This window comes from Melanotaenia boesemani, chromosome 3 (assembly GCF_017639745.1).
Source record: "Melanotaenia boesemani isolate fMelBoe1 chromosome 3, fMelBoe1.pri, whole genome shotgun sequence".
NCBI lineage: Eukaryota > Metazoa > Chordata > Actinopteri > Atheriniformes > Melanotaeniidae > Melanotaenia > Melanotaenia boesemani.
In genome coordinates, this window is record NC_055684.1 from 4,863,896 (window position 1) to 4,876,887 (window position 12,992).

Sequence of the window (12,992 nt, forward strand, 5' to 3'; positions counted from 1 at the left end):
AATTACAAGTGCCAACAAAACAAAATATGATTAGGAAAAAAACAAGCTTTAAATTTTAAAAGATCCAGGTCCTCCCTGTGACCATCCAGTGAACCAAAGGGAGGAAGTGAGTATGATGTGTTGTAGATCAAAATCATGGATACTTTGCTGCCTCCCCTGCTGCTCATACTGGACAGATTCTGGTATAAAAGTCCATTAGGACTGATCACCAAAGTAAAAACAGAAACCAGACTGCATGCGTTTATTATTAACTTGAAGTGAACAAGCCATTTTTGGTCCTGGCCAATCAATGAGGTGGATTCTCTTCTTGGTCACTGGTTTTTTCAAACATAGAAGTCTCCTCGTGAGCAGCTGTTGTAACTGTGTGACATTGTTTAGGTGGTTTTATCTACTTGAGTAAAGGAAGATACACCATTTCTCTGCATTCTCCACCTAGTCGCACTATCCCGGTGTGAATGTTCCCTTTAACTGCTGTGGAAATAAAAGCAGACGAGGCTCATTTTTGTAGTGCTGCATGTATCTGTACACAGTAGCAGAGCAGAAAGCAGCATAAAGGTCATCAGAACAGATAATCTCTCAGCAGCACACACACACACACACACACACACACACACACACACACACACACACACACACACACACACACACAGCAGATGCTCTGGAATATTTGCTGACATATTCATACATCGTCTCACTCCCCACTAACCTGGAGATTTTAATCTGCAGGAAGTCAGGAGCCACTGTTGTGTACACAGTTTGCTTTCTGACATGTCAGCACTCCTGAACATCTCACATGCGAAAGTGGCTGGTGTAAAAATGACTTAGAAGTAGAAGTTTAATGAAGTCAGATATCAGCATCTCATTAATTTCCTGATTCACACATTTCAGCTGATAGTTTTTTTTGTTTTTTTTTACCATCTTTTGTAAAGGATGAGGACATTTTGACCGAGCGCGATGAGCACTGCTGCAGCTATCCACTGTGTGGAAGCTTTGTCTTATTTTTTTATGAAAAATGTTGACTCTGGTCTTGTAGATGATTGTAAAATGAGGAATCTTTATTCTTCATTAAACAGAGGCTGTTTTCACTTTCAGCCCTCGCAGGGAACCTCATAACACTTTTACCTGCTAATGTTTTATAAAGCATTTCTTTTCTACTCCCACTTACCCTCTTTTTCTGTTGCAGGCTGAGGAGGAGTTTCGGGATAAACTCTCTCCCATTTACATCAGCCTAAACTTCAGTCTAGCTCCTCAGGCACCACTGGACCAACATGGCCTCAGTCCAATTCTGGATTACCAGACAGAGCAGCTTATAGAGCAGAAGGTATGTGCATCTTATGAAGACGGGGAATTACCATTAACATCTTTATAACCGCTTAATGGATCACACACACACTTACTCCCCCCACCCCTGCATACTTTGCAGTACTGAGTTTCTGTTTCCGTACTGGGTGTACACACTGTGACAGTTCATGAGGAGGTGATTTGTGGCATTTCTACCTCTCAGTGACACTGCTGCTACCTCACCCATCCATTTCACCGTTGTACCACGTTCGTTTTGTTCCTCATGTAGAAGCAGAAGTGGTTTTCAGATTGACTGCCTGACTGTACAAATCACATTTTTCTGCTGTTTCTAATAACTCAGAGACTCATCGGCTCCACTAACTGAAAAAATGCTTTACGTTTGCATCGTTTGTGGTCGTTTCAGTTGTTTAAATTGTGAAGCTGACTGAGGTTGTTTCAGGGTTCTTTGTGAAGATGTAAAAGTGCTGCACAAAAGACAGGAAAAGCAGTAAAAAAGCCTTGTTTCTTATTTTTCTCTGAAAAATATTTTTGACAAACAAGTTTTATATAAGACAATTGAGCTTATTTTAAAGATCTGCAGATTTGCTATCTTTGAGAATTCTAGCCAAGCAAATTTTACTTACCCCATTGGCAAATGCTTTTGCTCAAAACAAGAAAATTTGATCATATATATATTTCAAGTAGAGCTGTTTTAATGTTTTTACAAAAATGTGTTAAAAGTGGTTTGTAAACCTCTCATTGGGGTAAAAACGAGGTTTGCACATGACTACTTCAGCTGGTTAGGGTCCTTCTCGATTAGCTTCTGCTTTGCAGTGGGGGCAATAAAAGCTGCTGTTTGGTTTTGCTTGCTACGATTGTGGTTTCTATGAAAGAAGTCGACAACAACATGAAAACTGGGCTAATTTTTACTTGAGCTAATGTTTTAATGTCCACTATGGTGTTCTAGCCATCTTTCTAATAAAGACGACAGACTGTGCTCCTACAAAGAATCTAGGCCATGGTGGAGTGAAACAGCCGGTTATAGTTTGTTCACGGAAAACATCCTGGCCCTCAGACCTCAAGGACCGCTGTCCTGCAAGTTTTAGATTTTTACCTGATTCACCTGTAAATAATAAACCATTTAAGTTGCTTTTCAAACTCCAAAGATCAGCCAATGAGAGAGCAGAATGGCATAAAAATTTCCTGTTAACTATTTAGATACAGAGCAAAAGTCCCAATCGTTCTGTGGATCCAGCTTTAAATATGAATGTTGTTGATATTATGTGATTGTTACCTGAATGTATTTGATTGTTAAACTCAGTCAAATGTTGCCAGCTGCTTTCTTCAGCAGAGTGAACATTTTTAGATGCTTAAGGTCAAAGCTTCCTTTGAGTAAAACCCTAACAGCTTTCAGGGATTACTTTTTAAGTAACTTTACTTCTCTGTCTTGGAAATGATAAGGTTCATGTGAAATGTGTGAAGAGAAGTCAAAAGGACTGTTTATCTTGTTTCGTTGAGGACGTGTTCTTAACCGTGGTGAGTTTTAGGTGTCAACCCCACCCAGACATCCTTGTTCTTTGTGGTTGTTGAAACGTTGTGGTCACAGCATCTTCCTCAAAAGTACAGATAGTTGTGAAACCACATGGGAAAGTGTCGAAGCTGCTTTTCTACGTGGTTGATAAGGTTGTGAAAGCCAACACCTCCCTTTACAAATGTTTTTTATTCCAGTTTAAGGTAAAATATTTGTTTCACTCCTATGAAATCATTAGTCTTCTTTCTCCATTATGTGGATGTTACTGTGCTGAAAAGATTTCTTTTATTTATTCATTTACTTATTGAATACGGTGATAGGTCATAAAGAAATAATGGATAATGCAAAACACTGTCTATTACATTGGATTGTAATGGCAGCTCTTATTTAATTTAATTCCTGTTTACTTGGTCCTCTTCCTTTGTGCCTCATCCCTCGTCCCTGATTAACAACCTTCAGATACTGAAACACGCTTGCTTCAGTAAAGACTTATTTTTTCCAAAAGCTGACAGTTTTATTAAATCTTTTGGTCAAAATACTACTGCAATACACAGTACAGCAGCTCCATAAATACATTTACCTGCTTTGGTGTGCATCCTGTAATTCTACAGGGTCTTCCTGTTCTAGCTGCAGCATTAAGCAAGCCTAGATGAAACTAATACCGCAAAGAGTAGCTCACACACAGCAAATCCAGCTCAGAATAGCAAACACCAAACTGAAAGAGAAATACTGGTAGTTTTTTTCCTCACTTGTATTCAGAAGAAGAGCGGTTGTCAGCCAGATAGAAGGTATGTTAGATTCCATCTTCTCCAGATTGCATGTCCAAGTGTCCTTGGGTAAGATACTGGTGAATAATTGTCTGTATATCAGATATAAAAAGCACAAAAAATGAGAAAAACTAGGACCAAGATATGCTGTATGAGTGTGTGAATAGGTGAATGTGGCTTGTAGTGTAGAGTCTAGATTCCAGTCAGAATGAATCCATCATAAACTGGCTCCATAAACTCTGGACTTGACTGTCGCTCCATTCCTCTGTGTTTCATTCAGGTTTTTAGAAGTTAATGTTAAGAACTGTTTTTTATAAGGGTGACTTTTCCTTTCAGTAGTGGTAAAACCACTGATGGTGGATTCAGCGACAAATGGGAAAGCAGAATTTGGAATCTATGACTAGAAAAAGTGAAGAACACCTTTTATCTTTAGGCTCATTTGTGCTCCTTTTACAGACGTAAATCAGTACGTCCATTTAAAACGTTAAACGTCACTGCCCACATACTTCCATACATCCTTTATGTTAGCATAATTGTTATGAAATACATCCACCAGGGGGCAGGGCTGAGGTCAGAGCTCACCTCCGAGGTCCGTTTCAGACAAAAGCAAACATGGAGGAGATCATGACAATGTTCATTCTCAGAAAGAGGCATAGGAGGCAGCGCAGTAACCGGCAATAGTCTGTGTCTCCATTAAACATGATGAAACTTCTTTGTTCCTTTTCCTGGTTGCATGTGAGCTAAACTGTGCAACACTGCCCTCCATGGTTTCTGGTAGTACTGCTCTGCCATGTCGGGACCAAAATATCCACGTAAAGGATGCAGAGGAAGGACAAAAAGGCCTAATTTGGGATATGCAAACACTCATTAGATCATTATTTCTGTCTGAACATGTGAGTTAAGTAGCTGCTTAAGAAAATTTACTGTTAGCTAAACAAAAAGCAAGAGCAGAAGAGTTTTAACTTTAAAGGACATACAAACTTAGAAATAAGAAGAGAAGCTTGTTTTGTATTTTAACCATTATAGTCGGTGATGGTCAGTCTGCTCACTGTCTAAAAACTTTTAAGGCATTTTTAGGTATTAAACAACGTTATGCAACAAGTATCGTTAATTACTTCGTCTGTCTGTTAAAGACATTTAATATATTCAGACATTTGTTATGGCTTCATTCAGATTTACCAACCACAGCAATGCTGGATGACATATAAGACCTTACGTTTGTAGAGGCTGAATCTTCTTACAGCAACATTTCACACTGCCAGAACTATTTATATTAGTCTTCAGTGGTTTAGTTAGGTGGTTAATAGGACCCCTCGAAAATATCACCTTTCCACATGTTTCAGCTGGATGAACAAAGACTCACACTGCCCTCTCATTCACACCTTTTATTTTTCAGTTTTTGCACTTTAATATTAAAAAGACAACAACAGAACTCAGCTAGAAGCAGCTTTTGATAACGATAGAGGAGGAAAATTGGACTGATCTGTTTCTCATTTGATTACACAATTTGTCATATTCCTTGTGAAAGCAGCTGCTTCACTCATAGAGCAAATTCTTCCCAAGTTCCTCCCAATCATGTCCCTCCCAGTCTGACTGTCATTGCTCACGTTAGCAACGAAGTCTCCCAGTAGAACGAGGACGTCTCCAGAAGAAGCGCTCTCCAACCCCCGGTACAAGGACTCAAGCAACACGTGCTAGCTAACGCTCATCGACTGCAAACAGAACATCAACCCCTCATTAGTACTCCCTACAGCCCACCAAAAGCAAAACAAAGCTTTTATTTAACAAAAATGTTTCCAATCCACACCAAAACTCAGTGGTCCGTTCTTTGCCAGCCTCCAACTCCCCTCCAAGTGCCAATAAATGTAACTTGATAGCTTGTTTCATGCTAATGATCACCTAACTCCATCTTTCCTTTTTTTCCTAAAGGAATTGATTTCAGACTTGTACGTTTTTTTCTAGGCCTTAAAGGGATTTATTTTGCAGAGGATTTCCATTATGATTTTAGCCACTATCTTTCAGTGGAAGCCTCCCTGGACATGAACATGCATCATTTATTAAGTTAGTTTCCTTTCCATCTTTTCAAACATAGTTTTTTTCCTAATCCTGCTTTTAATTCAGTTCTCCTTTCTAGTTTAAATCTCCGAGGATATGATGTGTGTCTCTGTAGAGAGTTATAAAGTGTGTCTATATATTACAAAACCACACTTAAATTGTAGACCGCACCACTTATATGGCCACACGTCTTGCATTTTAGGAACTAAACAGATGGTTACCGCAACCGTTACCAGATGAGATGAGAGCACAGAAGATGTCATGATGAATATTTTTGTAATATGTTTCCAAACAATCTAAAAGCATGTACATGCCTGTTTCAAACACAGTTAATATCTCTGTGCCGCAGCACATTTATTGTTATTTTTGTTACAGGAAATGTAACTGGATGACAAAAACGGAAGTTGCCATTTCAAAACATACCAACTGAAAGGCTCCTCTACAGCACTGAACTGTGTGTGGTTAGAGGCTGAAGGTTAACACTGATACATGAAGAGCTGCTTACTGCACTCAGGTCTCTGTGGGTATTTATTGTGTGTTTTATACATGAAAAACTGGAAGGTTTATGGAGGACTGGTGAGTCATGCTCTGCAAAAACACAGAGGGAGGACTGGCAGCTCTGTTTGGGTGGAGCTGTGCTAAGCTCTCACACATCTGGTGGTGGTTTATATATGTTGCCAGTGGTCTCCTCCACCCGGCAAGAGGCAGAGCCTTAAAACGTGCACGTTTATGTGAGTGACTCAAGGTGGAGTGACCATATGATGCAGTGGAGTTAACTTGTATTACGTGTTCCTGTGTTTAATTTCCAGCTCAAAATCCTTACAAGCAATTTTATCCAAATGCTGGGATGTGGTCTGATGGCACGTGGAAATGGGATTTTTTATTTAGTCTTGGAAATAATCAGAAAGTTGGAGAACTGAGAAACATTTAGGCAGAAAATATTTTCGTCTCTGTTTCTAGATCAGTAATAAAATTAAAGATAAATACTCCTTTGTACAAATGTTTGGTTTTCCCAAATGCTTTCTTTCTGCTAAAGCAGAGTTCATCAATTTAGCTGAACAAGTCTCTGATAAGAGCCTGAAATGATAATAAATAATGATATAGATAGTGATAAAAGCAAGAAGACAGGGCTTGATCTCCACGTTTATAAACTTGCCAAACTGTAAAGAAACTACTAAAATTCATTCAGAAGTAGAGTAAAATAAAAAAGTCAGTATTCAGAAGCTTGAACACGCTAATGCTAGCGCTAGCTAACTGCTAGCTAATGTTTGCTGGTGGTTATTGGGATTTTATTTTTCCCTGACACCTGAAAGTTGCTTACCTGCTTAAATTGTATATCTTATATATTTATTAGGGGTGGGACCAATTAAAAATTAATCTAAATTAATTACAGGCTTTTTAATTTATTTATTTCGATAATTGCATTTTAATTGCATAACAATAATTGCCCCAAAAAGCAACAAAGCAATGAAGTTCCTATATTGTGTCACTATGTTTCATGTCAGTGTTGTAAATGTGACTGTCCAACACAATTTTAAAGAAATGCTGCAAGTAGTGTGTGACAACAACAATGTAGCATACCATAACTAGAATGATGAATTATTAAACTAGAATTATTAAACTTGGCAGACCTCTGCCAAGCCACAGGGTCACTCACCCGAAGACCCCAAAAGGCCCAACCGCCCACCCAGTGCCTCCTATACTTCAAAACTTCTGGATCACCAGATCCAAAATATCAACGTGATCCGGGTCAAACAATGTTGGATTATAACGTCTACCATGATGTCATCATGTGATTTATTTATTTATTTTTGACCAATGATTCTGGCATTAGTTAGAAGTTATAATGGCAAAATGATCCTTGTCTTCTAATAGTAAAGATCCTTTAAAGAATTCCTGGATCCAGTCAGGGATTCGGATCACCCCCAAAATGTAATCACTTATTCCTTTATTCATTAAAACTGAATAAAAAAAATCTGTCCATAACTTGAGTTATGCTCCTAACAGACAGACGTACGCCACAGAAAACATAACCTTGGTGGAGGTAACAATAACTAGTAACTGAGTGAATAGCTGAATGACTTAGCTATCAGAAAACAAAGTGACACTTTGTTTTATTAATGCTTTGCTGCTGGTGGTTTAAAAGTTATCTGCTTTACAGTCAACAAGAGGATTGAAGGAAATGAGGAACAGCTGATTTCTCTCTTTTAAGATTGAGATTAAGATTAAGATTTTCTCTTAATGTGGCAGTGATGCTTCTCGTGTTGCATCATCCTTGGGTGGGGTTACCGTGCAGCAGTCCACAACGCTGACCACATGAGCAGTCTGAGTCTTACAAGAGAAGATTATCATTATGTCCACATTATCCACACTATTAATATAACTTTTTATTCATTAAATCCCCTTTAATCATTCATATTTGATGATTTACTCTTTTGTAGTGGTTTTTGATGTGACTGATATGGATCCCTCGCCTGAACTGTCTGGACTAAAACGTCTGTAATTTTGTTCTGCTTCACTTTATCAGAGTCCGCCTTTGCAGAGTTAATGTTTACATATGATCTGATTGAGGTTTACAGCTGCATCCTTACAAAGAGATATATAAGTTCATCCTGAAAGTGTTTTTTATGCAAGCCTTAAATTTTTCATTTGTGCTGTGTGCCATCTTCTTTTAATCTCACCAGGATCACTTATACTGATATTTACAAATCTTAAAGAAACCCTACTGAACTTTTTCAGTAGGCCAATTCAGTATCCATCTTGCATCCTGTCTCTTCTCTGAGCTCTCTCCACCACTGTGGAGCCATGGTGCGCATTCAAAGCACCCAGTGTGTTGATATCCGGTTACTGGTGTCAGATGCAGTTTGTTAAGTGAAACTTAGGTGTAAGGTGATGCTCGGGGCTGGAGAAAAAAAGCTGCTGGGGAACGACCGCTCCAGGAATGTAAACAATAAATGTTGCTGTAACATTTAAAAGAGTCAGAAACAGATTTTTAAGGTCAGAAAGTTAAATTGTGCTACTTTAACAAGCAGCTGAAGAGCTGTAGCTAACAAACTTTACCTTTAATGTAACAGGTAACTGAGTTTTACTGTTACCACATTGTACCACCCATAAACCAAACTTTTAATCATAACTTCTTAAATGTAACACTATCCCGTCCTTTCTTACTGTCATTGACTTCTCTAAACTTTGACAGCTTCATATTGATGTAAATCAAAGCACTGTGTGAATCAGTGACACAGTGACTCTTCCTTCAGCTAATACTTACTCTGGTCCAGCTAGATGTTTCCTCATAATTCATTACAGCTGCTGATGTTCTGACATCCAACAGCTCTTCATGTTCTTGCACGTATTAAATCTATTAGACTAGTATTCTCTTTATTCCTGATGATCTATCGGGTCTAATTCTTCTGTCTGAGTTGTCATCATGTCATGAAGTTGCCAACAAGCCAACAGACTGGTCTGTTTCAGGATAACTTGGAAGTAAACTTGGATCAGACAAGGAGGAAGATGAAGAGATGAAAGTGGAGAGAGATGAAAGCGGTTTGAGGACAGAGAGGATAACTTTGGCCTCTTCTTTTGAATTTAAAAGTTTGGTGCAGAGCACATGTGCACATGTTGTGTTTGTTTGGTGTTATGTGACGGATAGCCGGCAGAATGAGTGTAAAACCAGCCATTTGAAGGAGGAATCTCCACGAGACACTGTTAACCATTACCCAGCCGAGTCTTTGCTCTCTGTAGCGTTTTTTCAGTCTAATGTTTCCCATATGCCGAGGAGACGAGGCCGTGGCAACAATGACATGGAGCTACATGGGAGAACAGAAAGACGAGACAGAAGAGAAAAGAGGGAAGAAAGCACAAAGATCAGCACTGGAAAAGTCAATACTGCCAAATCAAATCACATTTATCTGAGACTGCAGTTTTTACAGAGTCATCTGTCACAGAAGATGAAGGAGGAAATTAATCCTATTGTCTTGTGAGGTTTTCTCTCTTTTTCATGGAGGCTTTTCCACAAAAATGTAATAGTTTTGATGGAATTCACTATCCCTTTATTCTCCTAAACCTTCAGCATGTCTGTTATTCCTCTTCTTCCTGTCCACATGTTAAGCACATATTTCTTTTATAAAGCAAACATGAAAGGACACTGCTTTCTCACAACTTCCTGGCATCTGGTTGTGGCAAATGTTAGTTCTGGGCATATATTGAGGATATGTGTGGACTATATCCACTATTATCCTTTCATAAAATCACCAATCTAGTGTTCAGGCTTCTGTAAACATCCACTTCCTCCAAAGATTTTCCCTCTTCATACCTTTTCACTCACCGTATCCATCTGTCACTCCTCCTTCCTCTTCCATCTAACCCTGCCCTCTCTTTTCTCCCTCTCATCAGGCCCAGATTCAGCTGGACTGCGGAGAAGACAACATCTGCGTCCCTGACCTCAAGCTGCTTGTATATGGGTAAGAGGAAATCACTGTTCTCACTGTTTACTGAAATACCCCCGCCAGGCAGCGCTAATTTCCCTGTTTTTCTCACATACACATACAAATTTAACAAGGAAATTCACTAATGGGATCTTTGACCTCTTGGAAGCTCCAAAACAAGCTGCAGTTAACGTCTTATAAAGATTAGAAGGCAAGTGCAGTTAGGCACACAGCTGCCAGCCTCAACCACAGAGCAGTGTCTTTTCTTTCTGACCAATAAATGTAAAGTTTCTTCTACTCTTCACCTCTGTTTTGGTTTCTTCAAACACATGAGGGAGAAATGCATCTTTTCACCAACGACCTGTTTAATGTGGATGTATTGAATGTGAAATTAGTGCTTTTTAAAAACCACTAGTATCAAAGCCCCTACACAAAACGTTGGCAGATTTCCTCACTTGAACACCCCCTAAAAAAGGCTAATTTATCATGCGTCTTGTATCATGTCTCTTTTCTGAGCTCTCTCCAGCCAGTAAAAGTCAGTCCAATGTTGAGTCTTGTCTCATGTCTTACTCTGTCACATTCAGAAATGTCGTCTTGCGTTTCTTTGATGAATCAGACATGGTATGTGTTTAAAAGGGCCAATGTGTTGATATTCAGTTGATATTCAGTTGCTAGCGTGTAACACGGTGCTGTAAAATGAAAGACACTGTAAGGTGTAAAATCCAATTTCTCAGCCTTTGGATGCTGCAGAGCACCGGTGGCTCCAGGAATAAATAAATAAATGTCAATGTGCCATCAAAACAAGTCGGAAACACATATTTGTATTTTCAGAACGTTGCATAGTGCTACTGCCCCGACTTGGTTAAGTAATATCACTTTTTACCACTAGATGGAGCTTGAGTCACCGTACTGGCGCCCATGGAGCCAACGGAAGAATAGATGTAGCAGAAGTTGGGGCTGCCTGTGGAATATAAACAAAATAGCAGCAAATAGAGAATAGGGATGACTATAAGCTAGGGAAAAGCAAAGTAACTAGTTAACACAAGCTTCACCACCCCCCTCCCAAAAATAAACCACATTTAGCAGCAAAGATAGGAAAAAACAGAAAAAGAACCACAACAAGAGCAAATTCAGACGTTACTTATGCTTGTATTGTTAACATTGTTGATGCAGCCCATTTTGTAACTGTCATTTTAACTCAGCTGATTTTTCCACCAATCAGAGAGCTTAGATTGACGGTAACGTCCAATCAGGAGCAGCCAAAGATCAACCAGTGAGCAGAAAGTTCTATGTGTGTGTGAAAAGAAGAAAAATAATGCCCCTCTATGGCTGGAATAAAGCCAAGAAGACGTTTCTGATGCACGGTGGCGCCACAAAGCAGCTGAGCTGGAGTTGGTTTAGTGAGGATAGCAGGTAAATAGTAGCAGGAATAACTGGAAATGAGGAAAAAGTGGAAACATGGAAATAGTTTCTGTTGTGTGTTTGTTTCAATACCAATGCTTTTTCTCCTGAAAGCCAAAACTTGAGAGAACGATGAGATGAGAAAAGGCTTGGTCACTGTTGATCTGTGTGTTATTTCTACAAAGTTCTGTTAGTAATAAATTCTGCTTTCTTCTTCTGGTCGGCCTTTATGCTGCTATATCTATTCATACATTCATTTTACATCATTTTAGCCTCAGAATCTGAGAAGTGAGACAGATTTTTAAAGTTCATAAATGTCTTGTAGTAATAAATTTCTAAACAGGAAATAAGCTGAAACAAGCTGGAACAAAGATGAAACAAGGCTCCTTCTGCCAGTATGCATCTTATACTTTATGCTACCGGTGATCCCCATCATCAAATAAATAAATTCTGTTATTATTTGCAAACAATATGAACAATATTTCTGTGCATTTCTGGATAAAACTTGTTTGGGGAATGAGTCACAAATGTCAAGATTTAAAATAGTAATAAAGTGGAGGAGAGTTTAATCTGACAAAAAGGAAGAGTGATTCAGTTCGAACACAGTATTAAGTCATTGCAGCTCTGAACTGGATTTCAGTAGAGTGCAGACGTAAAAGAATGATCCCCAGCTCCTGCCACAAGCTCATATTTTTGTTAATTAATCATGTTTCATTGTTTGTGAATGCACACCGAAGAGTTATTTGTCAATGTCTTCTCCATTCAGAAAGCAAACACACTCTCTTGGCATCCTCCTCTACCAGCTCTGTTAGGAGAAGTGTTTTGCATTATGTGGCCATGTGATTTCTCTTAGCTGCAGAAATACAATCAGAGCTCAAAGTTTCCCATGAAAACTGAAAGATCTGCATTTATAGTTGCCTCGGGACCAAACTCAAATGATTCAGCACTTCACTGAAAGAGAATTTCCCTTCACCGGCACGATGTAGGACTCGGCAGTTTTTCTCCTGCTGGCTGACATTCCACAAACACTGGGCTGTTTAACATTTACAACCCAGAGCTCTGTCATTGTGTATTAGCTGAATCCTCTGGCTTCAGTTATGCTTTTGTAGCTTCATGATTCCCTTCATATTTGATCAACAAGTGAAATTTAGTTCTGTGTAACATCTGAGTTTTATGTCCATTCCAGCATCTGCAGAGTTGGTGTTATGCCATCGGTGTTGCTTCCTCTGCATTTACTTAACTTGCCCCGGCCTAATCAAAATCATCTGGTGGTTATCTTACTTTGCGAGGGGTCACTGCGTCCACACCCGATGAAGGCGATGGGGGGGAAGGGAGAAGGAAACGGAGTGAAAGAAGAGCCCCAATTTCAATCCATGACAGATTCCTTTCTCCCCTTTCTGCAAAATAGAAACATGGATTTACTACCACCTACTGCAGCAGACGGGGGAGGGTTGGACGGTGTCTAGAGGATTTATCACAACACTGAAAATGTTGGCACACAGGGACGTCACTGTGAACATGCAGAGTTTGGTG

General features: G+C 39.3%; 1 protein-coding gene across 2 annotated transcripts in view; it reads left to right on the forward strand.

Annotated features, from left to right (window-relative positions):
• Window positions 1-12,992, forward strand: part of LOC121636600 (integrin alpha-5-like) — a 66,658-nt gene that overhangs the window by 35,491 nt on the left and 18,175 nt on the right. For both annotated transcript variants that reach the window (XM_041980217.1, XM_041980218.1), the window contains exons 18-19: window positions 1,184-1,321; window positions 10,027-10,094. In XM_041980217.1, the coding sequence (XP_041836151.1) occupies window positions 1,184-1,321; window positions 10,027-10,094 (206 nt within the window). The remainder of the gene's footprint in view (window positions 1-1,183; window positions 1,322-10,026; window positions 10,095-12,992) is intronic.